General features: G+C 51.8%; 8 protein-coding genes across 8 annotated transcripts; 4 read left to right on the top strand and 4 right to left on the bottom strand.

The window, feature by feature from the left end:
- Window positions 1-1092: 1092 nt before the first annotated feature.
- On the bottom strand, window positions 1093-2467 carry SCP_1801380 (Metallo-dependent phosphatase; the record flags this gene model as incomplete). Its single annotated transcript, XM_027765226.1, has 3 exons — window positions 1093-1624; window positions 1681-2007; window positions 2058-2467. 3 exons carry the CDS (start codon window positions 2465-2467, stop codon window positions 1093-1095), a joined length of 1269 nt encoding a protein of 422 aa, XP_027621027.1.
- A 1007-nt stretch (window positions 2468-3474) lies between these two features.
- Window positions 3475-4454, top strand: SCP_1801370 (hypothetical protein; the record flags this gene model as incomplete). Its single annotated transcript, XM_027765225.1, has 4 exons — window positions 3475-3606; window positions 3776-3799; window positions 3858-4007; window positions 4068-4454. 4 exons carry the CDS (start codon window positions 3475-3477, stop codon window positions 4452-4454), a joined length of 693 nt encoding a protein of 230 aa, XP_027621026.1.
- A 1030-nt stretch (window positions 4455-5484) lies between these two features.
- On the bottom strand, window positions 5485-6980 carry SCP_1801360 (hypothetical protein; the record flags this gene model as incomplete). The annotated part of the gene is made up of 4 exons (XM_027765224.1): window positions 5485-6094; window positions 6151-6481; window positions 6531-6674; window positions 6737-6980. 4 exons carry the CDS (start codon window positions 6978-6980, stop codon window positions 5485-5487), a joined length of 1329 nt encoding a protein of 442 aa, XP_027621025.1.
- A 1452-nt stretch (window positions 6981-8432) lies between these two features.
- SCP_1801350 (hypothetical protein) lies at window positions 8433-9248 on the bottom strand (the record flags this gene model as incomplete). The annotated part of the gene is made up of 1 exon (XM_027765223.1): window positions 8433-9248. One exon carries the CDS (start codon window positions 9246-9248, stop codon window positions 8433-8435), a length of 816 nt encoding a protein of 271 aa, XP_027621024.1.
- Window positions 9249-9934: 686 nt separating this feature from the next.
- Window positions 9935-11380, top strand: SCP_1801340 (hypothetical protein; the record flags this gene model as incomplete). Its single annotated transcript, XM_027765222.1, has 6 exons — window positions 9935-10065; window positions 10118-10140; window positions 10190-10348; window positions 10431-10742; window positions 10794-11166; window positions 11215-11380. 6 exons carry the CDS (start codon window positions 9935-9937, stop codon window positions 11378-11380), a joined length of 1164 nt encoding a protein of 387 aa, XP_027621023.1.
- A 219-nt stretch (window positions 11381-11599) lies between these two features.
- Window positions 11600-12920, bottom strand: SCP_1801330 (predicted protein; the record flags this gene model as incomplete). Its single annotated transcript, XM_027765221.1, has 2 exons — window positions 11600-12108; window positions 12161-12920. 2 exons carry the CDS (start codon window positions 12918-12920, stop codon window positions 11600-11602), a joined length of 1269 nt encoding a protein of 422 aa, XP_027621022.1.
- A 3957-nt stretch (window positions 12921-16877) lies between these two features.
- On the top strand, window positions 16878-17278 carry SCP_1801320 (hypothetical protein; the record flags this gene model as incomplete). Its single annotated transcript, XM_027765220.1, has 2 exons — window positions 16878-17119; window positions 17173-17278. 2 exons carry the CDS (start codon window positions 16878-16880, stop codon window positions 17276-17278), a joined length of 348 nt encoding a protein of 115 aa, XP_027621021.1.
- A 1010-nt stretch (window positions 17279-18288) lies between these two features.
- Window positions 18289-20032, top strand: SCP_1801310 (hypothetical protein; the record flags this gene model as incomplete). Its single annotated transcript, XM_027765219.1, has 5 exons — window positions 18289-18862; window positions 18930-19211; window positions 19268-19412; window positions 19464-19693; window positions 19758-20032. The coding sequence occupies 5 exons, from the start codon at window positions 18289-18291 to the stop codon at window positions 20030-20032; spliced, it is 1506 nt and encodes a 501-aa protein (XP_027621020.1).
- Between the last annotated feature and the right edge of the window lie 515 nt (window positions 20033-20547).

Here is a 20547-nt window from a genome sequence, read left to right as displayed (position 1 = left end):
CGGCGCTGTGCCTATAAGCGCGAGACGCAAGATCGCACCTCCAGGCTGCAGAATCACTCGACACATTGTGTGGCATTGTTGTATCGTTCCCGTCTCCCCCTCTCCCCAATATCGCTTTCAATCGCTCTGCTACGTTTCCTCAGTCGGCCGTTCTCAATTCAAGATTGTCGTATCGATGAGCGTTTCAATTCGTCGGAGTGGACGCATTGTCTCTAGCTATCGCTGGCCATCCTAATTCCTTTCCAGGCACAGCGGCCCGCATGCAAGAACTGAAGAAAAAGCCGCGAATTTACTCACAAGTCGTCGTGTAGTATTTCACCATTCACATGCCTCCTCACCAGATCGCTTTAAGGCACATTGTATCTCCCTTTCCATTTGCTCTTGAAGTCGTATTGCTTTCCAGTCGCTATCCACTTTTCAGTCGCTCTCCTAATACTCTGCTTTCCAATCGCATTCCGAGTACCCATACACCTTCAGCCATCAATCGTCGGTCCCATGGTTCCGTTGTCAAGCCATGCTCGGGACCCTCAAAATCACTTATGTTGCGTACACTCCTGTTCCTGCTCTACCTTGTCGTCGTATACTTTTCAATTTGCTTTTTCCCCCTGTTGTCTCTCTCATCGCGCTAATCTCCTTTACCTTCCTCGAACTGCTCTGATGCCCTGTTTTTTACTTGCTTTGTAGTGCCATGTTTCCTAGAGTAGTGTCCAGCTACAAAAATGAGATCAGAGGACAGGACAGCCATTCTTTTGAGTCCTGCTGCTATTCACCCACCCTGTCATGGAATCCAATCCCAAACTACTCAGTCACTGCTGTACCGGTGATTTACTCCCAAACATATGCAATATTATGGTGATACTATGATACAAATACAGGATATTTGGCGCAATATGTAAGGTAAGGTCAAGATTTAAAGGCTACAGCTATGGGAGGATTAAGCTCAACAGACAGCGAGATTATGTTGTAACTAGCAAGAACTGTTCACGTCATTCACGTCCGTGATCGCATTAAGTGTCGCATCAAGCTGGAAGTCGAACAGGAGGGAAGCAAAAGAAAGCACGATGCTCAGGCAGTCATCATCGAAAGCAGTCCTTAGCCGAGGCCTTCTTGACCTCGGCATGAGATACTGACGAGCGCACCCCGGAGCCCTGTGTGGATGTCCCCAAACTTGATATGTTTCCTCCGCGGGCGCGATAGTTCCCGCTCTCGCCTTCGCAACTCACTACCTGACCGCGCGAGGCGAGACCGGGTCCAGTTGTCATAATATTCTTCGTCTTCGTCTTCGTCGGCTTCCGTCGTGTCCATTGAATCAACACCAGGAGAGTTATCGGGGGATCTGCGCTGTAGGACAAGCCCTGTGAGCTTTCCCCCATATATGCAGCCCGTATCGAGACCTATAGTCCATCGCTTGACGTCGAGGCCCCGCGAAGCAGCGTGGCCATATACAACCGTCGACGGATGACATGGAAGAGCGCCTCTGGAAGCAACGCTGAGTGCATCTGAATAAGCGGCGTGCCTGATTCGGGGTGTAACCTCGGTCCTTGAGAGATCATCGTCGAAGCCGACGCAACGACCCATCTGATCATTCCAGAGCTCGGTCCACGGCGTACCTTTGTCACCATCTCTGTGACACAAGTTAGTAACTGGTCAGAGGTTAACGCTCTGCAATAAGTCTCTCACCGGGTAACCTGTCCATCTTCTATGCTGCGCATATTCATCAGCACCCATGGGTCTCGGTTACCCCTAATGTCCGTCAGGAGGGCCTTCTCCTGCAATGTTCTCAGTTTCTCTACTGACACATTATCGCCCGCGCTGAAAATCTGCTGGGTGTCATCGAGCTGTCCCTTGACTTCAGGTTTGTGTGCAAGAGGCTGACGCTCGTCCGTCGGAGGCCGGCGAGGATCAAAGGGGAGTATGCCCGCATGGACGACGAACATATGTGCCGAGGGAAGATGCAAGACTGACGGCGAGGAATACAGCAACTCGGCCTGCGTTTGCGTCATATCTCTACCGCCTATACGTCATTGTCACATCATGAGACTCACACCAGGACACACCTTGCAAGCCAATAGTGTTCCGAAAAGATGCTCCATTGGTTCTTCGTGGGCCCGCTTCCTGAGTAAGGTATACGCCGCCACCACTTCGCGCGCCAAGTTCCAGCGGCGCGCCTGCGTGCCTTCTCCGCCCATTCGTCGGCGTCTACGTCGTTCCTCCTCTCACCTTCCCACTCTGCCTCGATCGTGGTCAGGAAGTCAGCACCCGTGCGGTGCCCGATCTTCAAAGGTTCAAACCATTCCCTCCAAGCGCGCCATTGCACAACCATGTGGTCATGGTTCCCACGCACGGCGTATACGCGCCCGAGGCTTTGAATGAGGAAATCGAGTATGGCTAGTGAGCCTTCGGGTGTTGACTTGGCGAGGAAGTCACCTGCTAAAATGACGGTGTCCGTTTGTGGAGAGTATGACATCGCAGAAAGTAGATGACTGGTATTTAGCGTCAGCCATCGCATCAAAGATCAGCATCGACGACCAAAGGAATCGGAGCGAGATACGGCAACCCAGAGAATTTCTCTGAATGGAGGTCAAGCCTAGTAGCATGGCGGATCGTCATACGCGTACCGCAAGCCACGTCCCTTTGTCATCGGGAAAGACGCCCGGCCCGCAGCAGTCGTAATCTCGCAGGACTTGTCAGGAATAAAACAGTACTCACTGAAAGGACTTGTTCATGCCATGAATGTCGCCAATAATAATGACACGCCCGTTTGGGTCATCTATGCCATAATCTATATCATTCCAATTTGAAATCAGCACATCGATACCCACCCAATTTGAGCTCGCTCAAAGAAAGTGTTCGTGGACGACGGTATTTGCTGAAATCGGGAAAGTCTGTAAAGAGTGTCAATTAACGATACCCTCCACATGAGCTTACGCACTATATGTCCTCTTTCCTTCGACTTCGGGTATAGGGTCGGGAGTAAACTCCGCATGCAGGCCAAGTATGAATACTACGAACAAAGACAAGGAAAAGGCGAAAGCAATAGGACGAAAAGAGGTCATGTCATAGATGCTACGGGAGCAGGGAGTGGCAGGAGGAGAGGGGAGTGGGCATGACAAAGTTTCCGTTGTGTCACGACAAAGTTATGCGGGCGCCTAGTGGATTACAGAACCTACCAAATTTGGGCGGCTTTCGTTACTTTCCCACGCCGTTCCTTCAACTGAACTTTCAGGTTCCTCTTCTCTTGCACTTCCGTCTCAGGATGCCACTGTGAAGGTGTCCGGAAAATATGTTCTCATCGTAGGACACTGCTCATTTTCGGCCAAGAAATTTAAGGTATATCCCAACCCTCCAGCCACGCTCGAAATTCACGTGCTCACGCAAAGTATCCGAGTCGCAGACGAGATTGCGACGCAGACTCGATATTCGTTTCATTCCGAGATCCCAATCGGAATAGTTTTACTGACAGAAATAGACTTCATGAGTGATCTTCTGACGATGAGCGAGACGGTCTCTGCATTCTTCTACGGAACGCTGCTGCACCCTTCCATCCTCCGACGCGTTATCGGACATGATGGTGCGCAGCTTGAAATCTGCCCGGCTTTACTGCTGGTGAGTACCATCATGCAGTTCTCCGACCCCAGTTGGACATCCGGTTCAACACATGTGTCGATTTATCGCTCGATGTTATTCTTCACACCGTAGCATTCACGAGATGGTAGTCTCTACCCTCGAAAATTAATCTGCTTTATCACAACTTACACTCACTCACTTTTTCCAGGAACACACCCGTCATAAAATCAAAGTAAACGTCACTAAAATCGCCACCGTCTTGGACACTAACGCCATCCTCATTCCGGTAGTATGCCGACTACCCCGGCGTAATTCCTTACACCAAGAGTCGAACGCTCTTTAGCAGGGAACTTACCCCAGAAGAGCGCACAGTAAGGGGAACGGTCGTTACCGGACTAAAGCTTCATGATATCGATCTGCTGGATATATTCGAAGGAAGAGTACGCCGTGCGTGCATATGCGCTAGAGCAGCTCCCACTGATGCCGTGGTCTCAACCCAGGAATACACGCGCCAAAGTATCTCAGTGCATCCTCTCGGCTCATTCACCTCGCTCGAGTCCGCCGCCGCGTATTCCGCCGTGCCCATGACCTCTCCATTGCTCCCGCCGCTGGACGCACTCCCTGGGCCGCTCTCCGCGCAGACATACATCTGGGCGCGTCCGCTGACTGAGCTCACACCCGAGCTCTGGGAGTACGCCGACTTCGTTCGCGACAATGCATGGAAGTGGGTCGGGGATGGCAGCCGCAACAACGCGGACTACGCCGAAGTTGATCGCCGGCGGGCGATGAATGGGAACATCGTGAGCACGGAGACCGTGAGCACCGACTCAGAGGATCACAGAAAGACAGTGATGGAAACCTTCGACGAAGGGACCGTTCAGGCTTGACTACCCTCGGCTGATATACATTCGTAGAATTAGACTTCAGACTCAATGCGACAGGCCGCTTGGAATGAATGTGATCGTACTGTTGATTTTCGCGGGATCCAGCGATCAAAAGTTTAAAGGAAGGGTGCAGAACCAGCGCAGAAAGGTAGAGGACGTTGAAACCCGGGTAAGCATTCAGACAAGGACTCTCGTTCGACGATTGGTGTAAAGAGTCGGCACTCATCGTATATTTCCACGAGAGCCAGGTAAGTCAAGTAGGTAGTACAAATGCAGGTGGTACAAATGCAGTAGTACAAATGCGGGTAAGTGTCGGTACATTGTGTGTGAGTTGTGACGACCGTTAGTATCAGCTACAGATAAGTTGCACAATTAGGTATCGGACCTGACAGGGTATGAGGGACTATAGATCGCAAACGAAGCTGATAATTTAATATTAAACACCCCATGCGGAGGGGGGCCGACATTAGGGAAGGCCCGGTGGAAGCGAGTTGGTGGAAATGCCGCCGATACTTCGCAGGGTGGTATTGCAGCAGATGGCTGAACGACCGCTTCAATATCAGGTGCGGGCTAAAAGTCGTAGTAAGTACTCACCGGAAGGATTGCGCGGTCGACCGTTCCCGCGAGGTCTGCTGGAGAGTGTCGCATTGTACGTGCAATGCCTTCTCGATAACTACTGCAGGCGAGCTCCTGCATGTCCAGAAAATTCCATGGTTTGGGCCATGAGCACGAGAGCAAGGACGAGAGACGACTCCTTGACAATCTAGGAATGTATGCAATTCTCTTTGGATGGCACCTACGGATCACGACGTAAATGAAGGTCGTCCGCGCGCGTTGTCCCGAACATGCACCACGAATGCACTGTTCAAATTGCAACCACCCTACAAATCACCCGATAGTGCAACAGCCGGGTGTGTTTAGTAGCGGGACTGCGTTGAATGCTTCGGACGGACAATGGAGGATGGAAATTGCAGAGTGCGTGGAGTGGCTGCATCGGTTCTGCAGACTGACTTCAGGCTTGCTGACCATCGGCTCACAAGGGTTCCTTTTCTATGTTGTGCGCTGTGCCACGCAGGACAAGCTCGGGGTACTCCCTCAGCTGTGGTAGAGGGATCATCGACAGCGGGGGAAGGCGACAACGCGCGGTATAGACCTGCACCAAACTGTCAAACACTGAGAAGGACTCTGGCGGTTGGTCCAGCGACACCGATACCGACGGTAAGACCGAGGACGTCTCCTCTTCGTCGAACGCCGTGTGGTCATCGGCGAACGCCGTGTCCTCGTCGAACGCCGTGTTCCCGTCGTCAGACACCGTGACATCCGGCGCAAAGTCTAACGGCGTGTCGATCTGCGCCTGTTGGGCATCCGCGCTGTCCTCCTCGTCGCCTTCGTCGTCAGTGCTGTCCTCTGAACCCTTTTCATCCTCGGTGCTGTCTTCTGTGCTGCTTTCATCCTCTGTCGTTTCGTCGTCGTCGCTGCTCTCATACGGAGCATCCTTCTCGCCGCCTTCGTTCTTGGTGTCGACCGGGTAGTCGTCTTGAGCTTCCCACCATTGATGGCTGCAGACCTGCGGCGAAGAAGATCCCGCCGCAGCCTCGCTCGCAGCCTCGTGACACAAAGAGGCCGCACCAAATATATCGAGCCTTACGTGACGAAAATGGTTGGTCATCCGGGTATGATTTTGGGTGAAACGACGTACATGATATTTGCCCGAGCCTGGCAAGCTTGCTTCCAAAGCGGGGTCGAAAATTCGAATCCACATCGGGGCTGTCGGGGGCGTGGACGTACCACCTGGGGTGCCACTAGCTCTGGAGGTGTCGATTCCTCACACGCATCCAGAAAGAACTGTTCCACCTCGTCAGGCATAGAACCGAGGAGGCACGGGTCCACAGGTGTTTCTTCAAGGAGGTCGTTTGGTAAAGAGCTCCTAGACTCCAAAAGTATCGCGCGTACTTCCGGGACCTTGAGGAACGACTGTATCCAGTCCTCGAGCTCCTCGCCCTCATCAGATATCCCGAGATTGACATGGTCTGAAGGTAAGACATTAGAGAACGTCACGAGATAAATCAGTCAACATACTGTCTGCCACGCCCGCTGATCGCTCCGCACTCTCCTCCTGTGGGTGCATGTTTTCAGCCATTTGGGTGGCGTCTTCTGTTGATGCCCACGCGTCTTTCGAACTTCCGCTGCTGGACGGGAGTGCCCCAAAGCGAGGCAGTAGGTCTGTGGCCACAGGTGACAATGAGTGACGTGTGAGGTTGACAAGTGTTGGTGAAAAGCTGTACCTTGAACGTCCGGCTCGACCTTTGGTCTCTTCTGGACGCCCTGCTCGTCTTCCCAATCTTCGTCCGACACGACCTTCCGCTTGCTCCCAGCAACGGCTCGTGTACCATATCTGGGGGACACAGTGGACGCTGTGGCCACACCAGATGAGCGCGGAGTGGATGCGACGCGTAGAGACGAGGGGGTCGCGGGGTTGTATTCGGCGTAAGAACTGGATCCTGAGTGTACGGGAAGTAGTATGGCCATTTTGAACGTAATTGGATACGACGAGGAATAATTTCTGAGCAGGTTCCTCTTTCTGGTGTTGTTGTAGTCGAAGGCAATGTCAAGGAGATCAGGTATTGATTTGGGGGAGTGAGATAATGGAGGTGGACACCACGAGATGTACAGGAAGGGTGATACGAGATGATAGTAGTGGTGAAAGTTGAAAAGCGGTTGAACTGAAGAGTTGTGGCCATTTTGTTCTCCACGCACATGTCACGTGCCATGCAACCGCCACCCTGAGCGACAGAAACTGTCAAACTGTCAACAAGGATCACCTGCCCGCCGATCAGGAAACAGTTTACCAAGTGGACCAACAGCTGAGATGCAGCTTCCAATTCGACTCCTGCAAGACCAGTTTTTGCAGTAAACAAACACCGGTGCGTCTTTCTGCCTGAAGGCTGGATTTTCGTGGGGAGTCATGTCAGATGCTGCAACACCGCTCTGTAACGTGCCTGCAGTGATGTGTATCGTCTAATGATGCTCACCGATTGCGAGGTTCTTTGGGCCCAAACTGACTTATAGCGGTCAAAGTCCCCGGCTTGCTTAGGAGACAAGCCACCATTCAATTTGCTGACCTTTTCCGATACAGGGAGACCTACCAAGGACACAGCTGATCACGCAGCTGACTGTCGCCGAGTCATTGCCAGGCCTTTGCATGTCTACCAATTCTCTTCGATTCGAAAGTGATTAGCAGGAATTCGTGTAACGCCACATTCGGCATGTGTCGGCCCTCGGGGCCCTGACATTTATCGGGTAATCTACCAATGAACAGAAGTTAGGAATCAAATCTTGAATAAATCATTGACTACGCAAGCGTTCAATCATAGAGATATAACAGCGAATACGCACTACATCTTGAACCTAGAAATACTGCTTTGCGCGGAGGGAACAGAAGTCGAATAACTTGACTCCCCAAAACCTAGATATTCGAATCAACATGCTACAAAGCCGAACAACGCCTTTTTACGAGACGCTGACATCACATAAATGTCAAGCGGTGACTCGGCCGTCTCGTAGACGAATATAAACCTGACAAAAAGGCTGTCAATGAACTCGGATGGGCGCGGTTTGGCAGCAAACTTACGGATGGCGATCCGCCACCATTCAGATCGCAAAAATCTACTCTCCTAATACCACGTCCGCATAACAAGGAGTGTGCACGATTCGTGTTCGACCATGCACCGAGCTTCTGCGACCTTCGTCGGGGCGTCCACTACTCGTATGTCCCGCAGGTTGGGGAACAGGTCGTACAGGAAGGCTGCCACCCTGACCGGGTGACCGACATTAGAAAAACCAGGACCCATCGACGTTATCTGGCGGTTTGAGTACCGGCCGCCGGATCTTCGTGCGGCGGAGATGTCCACACTCAGTGTGTTGACAGCGATGTCCAACTGGCGGAGGTGCGGATAATATTTGACGAGATGAACCAATCCATCAAGCGTGATCAAGGGTGGTCGGGTTTACGCCAACCGGGAAGGAAGCCAAACTGCGACCCTGTATTAAGAACAGCTTCTGAAGGTTCGGCCAAGCTTTCGCCAGTGTCTCGAGTCCCGCGTCGTCCACTACAACTCTGCACTCCGTGTCAATACACAGGCTTCGCAAGTTGGAAATTTTCTGCAGTAGGAACAGGCAACGTAAATCAATCACTTCCTCTGACCCATCGACTCCTACACTGGTTATTACTAACTCCTTGAGCGAGTCATGTGGAATTTGAGCAGGAAGTAATTTGAGGACTGCGTGGAGATTGTCTGTGGTGTTGTCTTCGGACATCTGCGTGTGTAGAACGACCTTCTCAGCGTGGCGAAAACGAGACACCTTCAGGATGGCTGCGCAATGCCGCATCGATTCCGCGGCAAGACTGGGAGTTTTCAAAACCGGAAAAGCGGTCTCAAGAATTGTTGTCGTTGGTAATGGTGACATCAGCGGCTGATTTTCATCTTCATATGTAATGTCCAATTGAATGAGATGAGGTAAGGAAAACAGATGGAGGAATGCCTCGGACGATATGGGCAAGTCCGACTTGTAAATGAACCGTTGAAAGCTTGAGAAGCAGAAGCTCTGGAGGAAACCTGGGGATTCGACGGAGAAGTAGCCGGAACCAATGGAGACGTCCAGATGCAGCGTTTGGAGGCATGGAGCCAGCCCGTGGGCGGACACGACTACGCCTTCTAAATCTGGATCACCTGTCTGCAACGCGAACTTCTGCAACTTTGGACCGAAGAAAAGCTGGCAATACAGGAAGCCTTCCATGCCTACATGCTCATCTGATCAGTCCAAATTAGTAAGGTTTGGTAGAAGGGGCTTTGGCGTCCAATAAAGACTGAGGAATCTGAAAGCGTCCACCGACACCATGACGTCTCGGTCATTCATGAACGACTGAACGCCGTAACTATCAAAGGCCAACATCTTGACGCGACGAGCGTAGAGATCGAAACCCCCCCAGTCGCTTGGAATAAGCGCCTGGTGAAGTACTACGGAAAGATCTAAGTGTGAGCCTGAAGTGGGACGGCAGCCGGGAATGTCAAGTCTCACAAGGGCTCCATTTCTTTCCTCCCACAAGTCCCCAGGCATGCATTTGACGAGGTTGCTCAGACCCACTTGCGAGTGCCACAGAATATTCGCCGCTAGTGTATGAAAGAAGCGCGACGTGCTTGTGAGTGCGGCGAGTGCTGAAAGATCCTCAGCTCTTGAAGCTCGTTCCGGAGACCCTCCCTGGGAGAGTTCGGCAACGATCAAATCAACAACTTTTGCGATGGAAAAACATAGATGCATGGTGGAAGTCAAGAGAAAAAATAGCTCCTAATTTTGCATACATGCACCCGGCCCGGGCGGGTAGATGAAGGTACAGCACGTGACTTATGGTAGCCGGTCTCTAGAAAGTAAGCGCCTCCGACTCGTATCTTCTTGTCACCATCTTCTCCAGCTCGCAAATTAACATGTCAAATCAGGAAGAAAATGGCGTACAGATATCAGTGGAAGAGCTATGGTATCTCAAAGATATAACGTTCAGGTTGTCCTCCGATTCCCCGCCGAAGCAAGTCAAGATCGTTACTCAGAACTTTAACGGGTTAGTGCATGCAGTTGAGACTTGAGAGACGCGTATGTTCATCGTGGTTTAGGCCCTGCTCGTTCATCGCAATATGTGGGTGTACCATTATTATGTTCATGTTCGCCCCAAACCATGCACACAGGCAACATCCTTATCCTCCGTGGACAAATCCAAATCCTGCCTGCAGAACGGACGTCCGTCTCGTACGATTTCCTATCCCATCTTGTTGGAGAATGGCTTCTCGCAGCATGCCAGGACGTTGACATCTCGGCTGCACTGTCCACGATGCCCATCACTCGTAGTACGTCCCTGCTTCCTAGGCAGTTTGGCGTGCTCAAGCTGCCTTCTAGTGTGTTCAATTTCACTCACTGCTTGAACACAAGAGGGTATGGACCTCAACCCGCTTTTCACCAATGTCACATCGTTCCGCCCAGCCGGCGCAGGTGGGGAACTCAAGCTCTTTGAGCAGGCCGGCATTAAGTTGGTGCATGGCTGGCTCGTCGATCCTGCAAGTCCGGAACATCAGGTTCTCGCGAAGACTGAGGATTATGATACTTCAATCAACCTGCTCGTCGAGGCAGACCACCTGACCAAGGGGAAACTGGTCACTACCGAGCATTTCACACCAGCCAGCCCTACCGAGCCCAGCCCGGAGGAAAACCTGAGTCCTGAAGACTTTCAGAAGATAGAAGATGGTGAATATCTTCATTTCCTTTCGCGTACACTTCACAAGACGCGTTCCGCAGCGATTGTCATCCGCAACTTCATCGAGAGCACGCAGTCGCAGTTGACATATTATGGCCTATTTGCTCTGGCGTCTTCCTTGGAACCCGGCTCGCTGGTTGCCCTGTTCCGCAACTCCCACCTCTCTGTGTTGTACAAGGCGCCAGGAGAGGAAGCTGCACTGTACACGCTTGTGACCGACCAGGTGTTCTTGCATGAGGCGTCTGTCGTCTGGGAACGGCTCGAAGATGTTGATGGCGGGTGGTCAACGTTCGTTGATTCCGATTTCGTCCGCTCCAGCCCCGCGGGCGGGGACTATGCTGGCCACACCGGAGAGAGCGCGCTGGCGGCCCTTGAGGCGCAGGCGGCGGGAATGACTATCGAGGATGACGCAGAGTGCGTGCTCCTTCCTTTTCGATGCACATGGACTCATTGTCGCTTCAGTCAGCAACTGGCACGCCAGCTGCAAGCGGAGGAAGACCAGCGGGCGCAGGAGATCTACGAACAGCGTACGGCTGAGCGCAGTCAGCGAGAACGCGAGGCCTTGCGTAGATTGCCTGCGCCTGAACACCGGCAGAAGAAGAAAAAGACAGATTGCGTCGTAATGTAAATGTGTGGGTGTCCTACTGATATGCCCTATTCTTATTTTCTGTATACCGTTATAATTCCGGAAGATTGTCATGTAAATACTGCTTAGTCTCGCGATTGTGTGTTCGTGCAAAGATACCATCATTATGCCCCTGAACCTGCTACAGGCGTTGCAATTCTGGGGTGTGAAGTAAGACACTTATTCTGCCCATAGCTTGCAATAACCGGGTTTTCAGCTGAGCTACAGCTTCGCCTGCAAGCTCCCCTCCTGCCAAGTCTGTGCCCACTCCACGACAGCAGCAACGAGTCTTTCCACCTCCTCCACAGTATTTCCCGCGTGCAGGCACACACGCACGCGCTCCCCTCCCTTTGGCACCGTTGGCCACGTGATAGGACGCGCATTTAAGCCTCGCTCGCGAAGAGCATCGGAAAGTAGGCGCGGGTGAGGCGTCAACAACGGGATGATGGGGCTCTGCAGCCCAGCCAGCGCCGTGGACGTCTCGCTGAAGTGATCGGGTAGCGCGAGCAGCGACGGCGGGATGTTGCTGAGGGACACGCGCAGCGCGGCGAGGAAGTGCGCGCAGAGCGCAAAGAGGCGCATGGAGAGCGCCGTGGCAGATCCATCGACGAGGAGGTCGAGCGAGCAGTCCACGGAGAGTACGCTGGTGTAGCTCAACGAAGTTGTGTAGATCAGTGAGCGCGCGTAATTTAGCAGATAGTCATGGACGAGCGGTGTCGTGAGCATCACAGCTGGAAGGTCTTGTCAGATCGAGGTGAGATGGCGTAAGGGAATACACCTTACCACCTGATCCACCGAGCGCTTTTCCGAACGTGTGCAGTCGCGCAAACACACGCCGCTCAAGCCCGAGCAATGCAACAAAGCCTCGTCCCTCGGGTCCATACACCCCCGTCGCGTGTGCTTCGTCCACTATGACATAGCCGTTTCCCTTGGGTAAGAGTTCTTCCACAGTCTCCACAATCTTCGTTAGAGGTGCGATTGTCCCGTCCATGCTGTATAGCGTCTCGACTGCAACAAATACGCTCTCTGCTCCGGTAACTAGGCCTGGGTGATCGCGCTGCAACTGAAGGAGTACCTCGGAAAGAGAAGTCGGGGAATTGTGCGCGAACGCGACTCGTGAGGACTCCTTGGTGCGAGATGCACGTATGCCGTCGTGGACGGACGCGTGAATGTGCTCGTCGAACACGACCACGTCATCTGGCTGGGGGACGCACGAGAATAATCCCACATTCGCGTCAAATCCTGAATTGAAAAGGAGCGCGCATGGCGCGTCAAAGAAGGTTTGAAGACGCGTCTCGAGCGCAGCGTGTGCCGCGCCATTGACCAGCAAACGCGATCCACCCGAGCCCAAGATCTGCGGTGCACTCTGTAGCTTCCGCAGAAAACGCGCACGGAGATCCTCCGATATCGCTAGAGAGAGGTAATCATTCGTTGAGAAATCAGCGAGCCCGTCGTCAGCGGCAGCGTCCGGTAGCCTGCGACATATTCGTCGCTGTTCCCGAGATTGGAGAGCGGCGTGCAGTTTGGCATCAAGTGACAACATTTTTGGCTGCAGACAACGATGAAGGGTCAGCCTGGGGTTAGCGACGAACCACCGCACCGTGTCGGCTATAGATCGGTGCTAGTTCTGGGGATGCTGACTCGGAGTGCTGAGCATATGGCAATGCACGTCCAAGAATGGCACTCACTATACTCACCTCTAATTTACGTGACATTTCCGACGTATTGTACGTATTATCCTGTCGTGCAAGGTATGTTGTGACCGCTTGGTGACATGGATTTTTGCCAGCAGTGTTAGCGGTGAAGTTAGATTTCTTGAACTGCACACGAAAATGAAGGCTTACAGGCAACAAGAGACTCGTCTCATACGAAGACTCTTCTCATGCACATGTATACATGGCTGACTTCAAACCGAGCTTCAAGTTTGTGAGGACTAATTCGACTCGGACGACTCCAAGTCTCCAACTGAGAATGTATCGATAGACCACGTGATGCTGTGAGGCTGACATCAGCAAAACCGGGAATTTTCTCCAAAGAGATTATAAAGGTGTAATCCCACGTAACTTGTGCAATTTTTTCACCAAGCAATACATTGCATTGTAATCCTGAGTCAGATTGCAGAGTTGCCAACTGGCATAATCAGTTATAAACTCTGGAAACATTTTACAGGTTATGAAGCTCATATAACTTCCTGCAAAATTTATTATGCACTTGTAGCACGTAGGCACAGACCGTCCTAAACAGACCGAAACCGATTCATTCGGATCGGTTTCATAACTCTCAAAGTATTCCAAATTATGTCAACATATTATATTACAGCGGTACAACACGTACAAAGTGCTCTACATTAGAACTACTTGGGCCTACTCACTGCACCAAAACCCGCGTGCCGTCGAAACGCCCACTTACCGCGTAACAACACCCGCGTGCCGCCATAACAAACAAGTATTTAGGTCTACTTACCGCACCAACACCCATGTACCGCTGTAACAACCAACACTAGGAATCAACACACTTACATTTCCGCCCACAGGCATAAAACAATAGAGATTGAAATAGAACGCACCGCGTGTCGCTCCAACCACGGGAGCCCAACCAAGCTGCGCGCAACAACAGCCCGGTATCACCTGTGCGATACAGTTAGCCGCGTGTAACGGCACTCACCTGGCAGGCACATTGCAGTGGCAGATGCTGCGAATTTATACGCGAGTGAGGGTGGCGAGAATTGTCGGCGGACGGTAGTCGCGATGCATCGAGACTTGCCTCAGAATTGCCTCAGATTGCCTCAGAATTGCCTCGAAACAACTTCGGATCTTTTCACTGTGGCCTGGACAAGAGCCTTGCCTTAATGCTTGCATTTGGTGCGGTATCCGGGGGCCTGAATATGAACGATTGCAAGAGCAACTCGGAGCGAGTTCTGCGGAGAGCGCTAGGCGTCTAGAAGTTCTTCCGACTGTGTAACCTGGTGAGCAACGTTTGACTTGGGTTACATCGCTCGACAACTCTTTGTCGACATGTATTTTTGTTCTAACTTGTGTATCAATTTCTGTTCTATGTTATCTTCTTTATAGACCTCTACTACCTTTACTTTGATTACAAATCAGTTTAAATATTACTAGTCCTGTGTAACTTACACAACCCTTGCTACCCCGATGTAACTGGTGTAACCTTACATAAAAATTTCCCGCTTTTGCTGATGCCGACATCTGCTGACATACGCCATTTTCGAGAACTGACTTGCTCTTGACGTCCTCATTCTGCTTCACCGTGAAATTATGGACTTGGTTATTGGGCAATTCAGAGATCAAACAGATAGAACTATCAGGACGGAAATTTTGTAGCCCCCGCAGCGCTTGCACCTCAGGCTCCCGCACCGTTTCCACGTAACTGTAACACTGGCAGTCAGTGCTACCAGGTGGATACACTCTGACATTTGCAATCGCAATGGGGATAGAGCAACCTCATCGAATGTATGCCTTCCGATTTGTGGGAGGCACAGTTATTCGTGAGATCTCGTAGAAACTCCGTCTGAAGTGGCAGCTCATAATACTATATATTCATGCGCGAATAACAGGAATTCGCCAAGACTTTCAGGCTAGTTCCCACTAGCAGTGATTAGGATCGACTCGATGTAAGCGTCTCGGCTTTTCTGTCCAGGGTGTTGTGCCATTATTGTGCCACTGCCATTCGAGACCTCCCTTTGTCGGTAGACATCTTCAGCTTACTCGGTCTCTATCGGCCTCAAGTTCCTCTTCTACCAAATCTCTATCGAGGGCAATTTTCTATGTTTTGGGACCGAAACTCAAAACACGCTCTTTGAGGGTATCCGAACCCTTGCCACTCGAAGGACCCCTTGTCTCGACTTTGCTGCAGCCGAATAGGCTTGTTCCTGATCTTCACGCTTTCCATCTAGATATTGATCGCAAATCTGTATCCGTTTCGTCCGAACTTGCGGCGGTTTCCGAAGTCTTCGATGATTTCAATACGCGTCACTACACCGATGTTATCACAAGCATTTCTGCACATAGGCTCTTCTCCCCATCTTTCGGTGCTGAAGTGGGAATCCTATCACTCTTGACAATCCTCTTCCGTCACCGCTGCCGGCAGCAATGCTTACGAGACCTCCGTTTCCTGTCCTGAAAACCCTAATTCTTGGGACAGACTCAATAGCAGCCTGCAACTGTCCTCCCCTCGGGTTCGCACTTCGACAACGTGAGGCACTTTGCGAACAGATTGTGTAGCCAGAGACATTCCCGGCTCTCTGCAATCTTTCTTTCAAGCGCTTTGCAACAATTGTTCACTGGTTTAAACCGTCTCACGAGGTTGTCAATCCCTTTTACCTATCTTTGTTGCGATCTTTTAATTACCTGCAGGTCCTGCTTGTCAAAACGGAGCGCACAATGGAGTCAGACGATAGCGCTGGAGATTCTTGCGATAAATTGACCACATCTACATAAGTCGTACCTGATGCGAAACTCGGACTTCTCCCTTTAGCATTCCGAACTTCCAACCCCTCCCGTCCTGCTGAATGTCCTCGTCAGTCTCTTGAGGTACTGTCCACATCTCAGTGAACTGGATCTCGTGGTCAATATGCTGAGTGTGGACATAAGTATCTCCCGGACGACGACCTGGCGGAGCTTATTCGAACTGTGAATTAACCTTTAATTAACTCGTGCGTGGGCGAACCATTCTTGTTGAATCTCTTCCCAAGTTTATGGACCGTACATATGATTAACTCCGCAACAGATGACGCAGAAGCTTCGCATATGGTGGCGTTCGCTGAATACCTTGGGTATTGTCCAGACGTAGGCATAGAGGGGCTTAAACTTCGCATGGAGAAATCTCTCTGGTTTGTAACGGAATGTCCGAAATTGCGCTATTTGCTGCTGTAGCGCCTGGTTGAAAACCGATATCGAGCCCATTCGCACAAGTTTCCATCGTGTGACATACCAGGATGGACAACAGCCGGAATTTCTGGTCCGCTCCTCTTAGATTGCGGTCAGCGCTTCAAACCTCAAATATCGAACATCATGCTATTGCACGATATTGCTTACGTCTCAAGGCGTAGCGTTCTTGTATACGTGCAGTAAGTTCTATTATTTGGGGTTCGAATATTAATATACGACTACAGCGCTCTGTAGTGCCAAACCTTGGTATTCTATTTCGACTTTGATTTTTGATATACGTGGGAAAAACAGGAGGAACGTGCTTGGATGGGCAGGAGTGATTTATTTATGTGACGTGACAAGCTTGAGCATGAACTGGTTAAAAGTACATGTAGATGCACATTTAGCTCTTGTCCAGGGCGTCCAAACGTAAGTTCTGTACTTGCACGGTGGTGACTACACGAGCTTCAATACTACTTAGTACGCGTACCTTCACGCGTTCGGTCACGTGATGGGAGGATCTTGTTTCCCACTGAGCCAGCTCCGTAGAACTCTCCCAGTACCCGCGCCGTACCCGGACCATAACATACGTTCTTTCTACTCATATCCCTGTTATGTCACCCACCACAGAGAAGAAAGTTCGCAGAGATACTCCTGACGATGTGAAGGGCCGCCCAGAACCGACCAACGACGTTCACGTTCTGAGCGAGAGACTTAGTCGAGACCCGCGCTTCAACCCGCCGACCCCGTCTGTCTGGAAACGCGTCGCGCTCCTCATCTTCGTGGTCGTTCTCTTCTGGTTGGCCTTCTCGATGCGTGCGCAGCACCACAAGCCCGCCGTGGTCCACGCTCAGAGGTTAGTTCCCAGCGGTCCGTGTGCAGGGCGAAGTTGACGTGGCGGTGAGGTAGGTACTCGAAGGAGTTCAAGTACAGACCTGCAGCGAGTCCTGTCATCACCGAGCGGTTAAAGGATGGTCGGACGCGGATTAGGGGTGCTATGCCGTCGGTGCGGTGACGGTACGTCTTATTTCACTCATTCGTGGCCAGCAGTTGTTTACAATAAGGCCTGCAGATGCAGATGTCCCGAAGGATGGTTGCATGGACTTTCGTTCTCAATTTATGTGCACATATTTATCATTCTCTTCTTCGGCATGGCCCATTTGGCCTATTTGAATCTCGGATCGAGAATGTTTGAAGGCTCGATTGTCTCTGAATCGTTTCAAGATGGACGGGGCTGACTTCTTGATGTTTCATCCTGGCAGTTAAAATCTGGCTTGCTCTGTGTGTAAGTGAAGTGTGGTATGTCTCAGTTCCTGCCATGTGCACGCGTTCTGTCGTTGCGCACCACATATTGCTAGAGTGGTCCTGCATCCAACGTGGTAATGGTGTCCGAACATTGCCTTCCCTTTTTTTCTAGATTTTTGTACGTTCGTCAACCTCTGCTTAACTGCTCTTACACATATATTTTAAATTATCGTTACGAGAGACATTCATTTATCCCTCCTGGTGTTGACAATCATGTCTCTTTTATGATGCCCTCGATTTGTTTGACTGTATCCTTGTTGAATCTGGGAGCCAGATCATTCCAATTCGCACTGGCATTATGAATTCTGACTCACAGCCTCATCACTTTGTGATCTTAGTCTATAGCGAACATTGAAGCTCCATCTTCAGCTTGAATTTGGCCACGATGGTGCGCAAGGTACTCTTGCACTCGTCAGACTCGGACCTACTACTCCAGCACCTCCGCATTCTGGTCAGCGAGCGAGCTGCCCAGATAGGCAAAGCTGCAGGCGCTGTCAAAGAACTGTCAAACGCTGCTCTTCTCGCTCCTCCACCTAGATCTCTTTCCTTCCGCAACCCTCATCCGTCGCTCTTTCGTTTGTTGTCAAAGCAATTGCAATTCTCGTGTACTCTTTGTTTCTCGAAAAGGCTGGACTCTTTGTGCTGTCTTGTGCCTCACTCTGCTTTCTCCTCGCTGTCTTAGACATTTTCTACTCGGTTCTTTTCTCACTTGTTGTCATCATGCACTTCAATGAGCCCGTTATCGACGACCAAAACCCGTTCTACTGCCCGACCGTGACAGCCATCTCATACTTGGAGACCCTCCGCCGCGAATTGCACGCACCCAGCCGCTACACCACCACCGCCATTCACGAGAAACTACACCCCTCCTTTTCAAAACGACTGGAGCAGTCCATGGACGAGGACGACCTTCTAGATCTCCTCTACCAGCCGATTCCCGCGGCACGCGACAGCCCGGATATCTCCTCTCTGCTGAGCAACAGTCTGCAAAACCCTACGCTGAACTGGGAGCGCAGAACACCTGCCCCGACCTCCGACCAGTACGATCTCCGGCAAGACCACCCGGAGCTGCGAATGAAACGCAAGCGTTCCCACTCGGTGGAGACCTTCAGCGACATGGTCGGCCCGCCTAAACACGAGCGCTCGTTCCAGAGCGTGAACGATGACTCGTTTTATCTGAGCGCGAAGGCGCAGCGGATCTGTTACTTCCCCGATACGAAGGGGGCGTCTTCACCCAGGCACGATGGTTTGGCAATGGAAGGCGATGTTGAGGGCAAGATTCGCGCTCTGGAAGGTACGTCGTCGCCGATACGCGTGTCCCTGGCTACTGCAAGCGCGCTCGTGCATCTGGACACCTGCAGACGAACTGTACGGTCCACATATTGGCACGGAGACACCCCGGGGGCTGAGTGTGCTGATCAACCATCTGGATACGCTCCTCCCCGGGATCAGGCTCAAGGAGCGGCTGTATGCTCTCAAAGATGTCACCCACCAGCATATTGCGGATATGCTCGGTGCCGACGGGCATCTGAACGCTCGCATTCTCAACATCCTGCGCACGTCAGAGGTCAAGTGTCTCGACTTAACCGCGTCGATCATGGACGAAGCCGGTCTCAACCTCGGTGCTAGCGATCTCTTGCATGGTGCGACTCACTCTGTTAAGATTTTCTGCTTCAATTTCTGACTTTGAACCCCATAGTTTTGAAGAAGCCGAACAGCTTCTTGTTCGTCACGGACATCAACCTGAGCGACATCAGTCTGCACGACTTCGACCTTACGCACATTCATCACCTGCCGCGGCTCAAGCGACTCTGGCTCAGCAACACGGGGATTGGAAATGAAGCGTGCGTAGTTCGGCCCCGGTAATCTATTATGTTTTTTGACCATTCCAACAGTGTCTTCCACCTGGTCGCGTTGAAGCGCACGCTCGCGGAGCTCGACCTCGCGCTCAACCCGCACATCGACGACGACGCTATACCAGCGCTGTTCGCACTCCCAAAGCTGCGTTTTGTCTCACTCTTTGACACCAGTGTGCGCATGCCCGGGCTGCGCCGGCTCGCCGCCGCGCGTGGCGGGCGCGCGCTCGATATCGAGGTCCCACGCGCCTGTGAGGAATATGTCGACAGTGCGCCGCCCTCCAACTCACTCGTTACGCTGATCTCACCTAACCATTTCGCATACGTATGTAGATATGCACCGGAAATACGAGCTGCGTACTCTTGCGTCGCTCGTCGTGGACCCCGCGGAGTGCGCTAACCTCTCCCCCACCGCGCTTCGGCGCAATCTCGTGGCGCATGCGGCTTGCAACCCGAAGGTGTTTGTCGGGGGTACCTCAGAGGAAATGGCGGAGCGGCTGGAGAGCATCCTGATGCTGCGCGCGGCGGATCAGCGTGTGCGTGAGATGGTGTGGAAGGGAGGGGCGGAGTCGGATAGGGAGTCAGACGCGGACGTGTCGGTATTCTGAGCTGGGTGGTACAGATTATGTCCGTCGACTTTCACTGCGGCTACGCATGGACAATTCGCATAGTATAGCAAATATTGTCTAGACAAGAAGAGTGTAATGATAATATACTTCGTATTGGAACTTTTGTTGCCGATGGGTTGTTGGCCTGTTAGTTGTGTCAGTCAAAGCCATTGTGAGGGTTTGCAGCATTTCCCGGATCCTTTTTCAATCGGTTGAAGCTTGGGATTGCGCCAGGTCGGTGGCGGAAATAGGAGCTTTCAAGCTCCGCGATGAGGTAGGTAGGTAGGTAGGTATATTACTGGCCTGGGTCCCAGTCAGGAACACCGGGTTGTTACTGTAATAAGTACATGCACGACACGAATTGTGTAATATATGTACTACGAGACAAAGAAAAAGCTTATTACAGCAACGCATTCCGTAGCGCATACCGCTCCGATAGACTCATATGCTTCAGCTAGTGCTCTCGGCCAATGCAGGAGGAACTGCGGGCAGATCAAGGGTTAAAACCTGGCAGG

The sequence above is a fragment of the Sparassis crispa genome (assembly GCF_003851025.1).
Source record: "Sparassis crispa DNA, contig_000017F, whole genome shotgun sequence".
In the NCBI taxonomy this organism is placed as follows: Eukaryota; Fungi; Basidiomycota; class Agaricomycetes; order Polyporales; family Sparassidaceae; genus Sparassis; species Sparassis crispa.
This window is presented reverse-complemented; position numbering and strand designations above follow the sequence as displayed.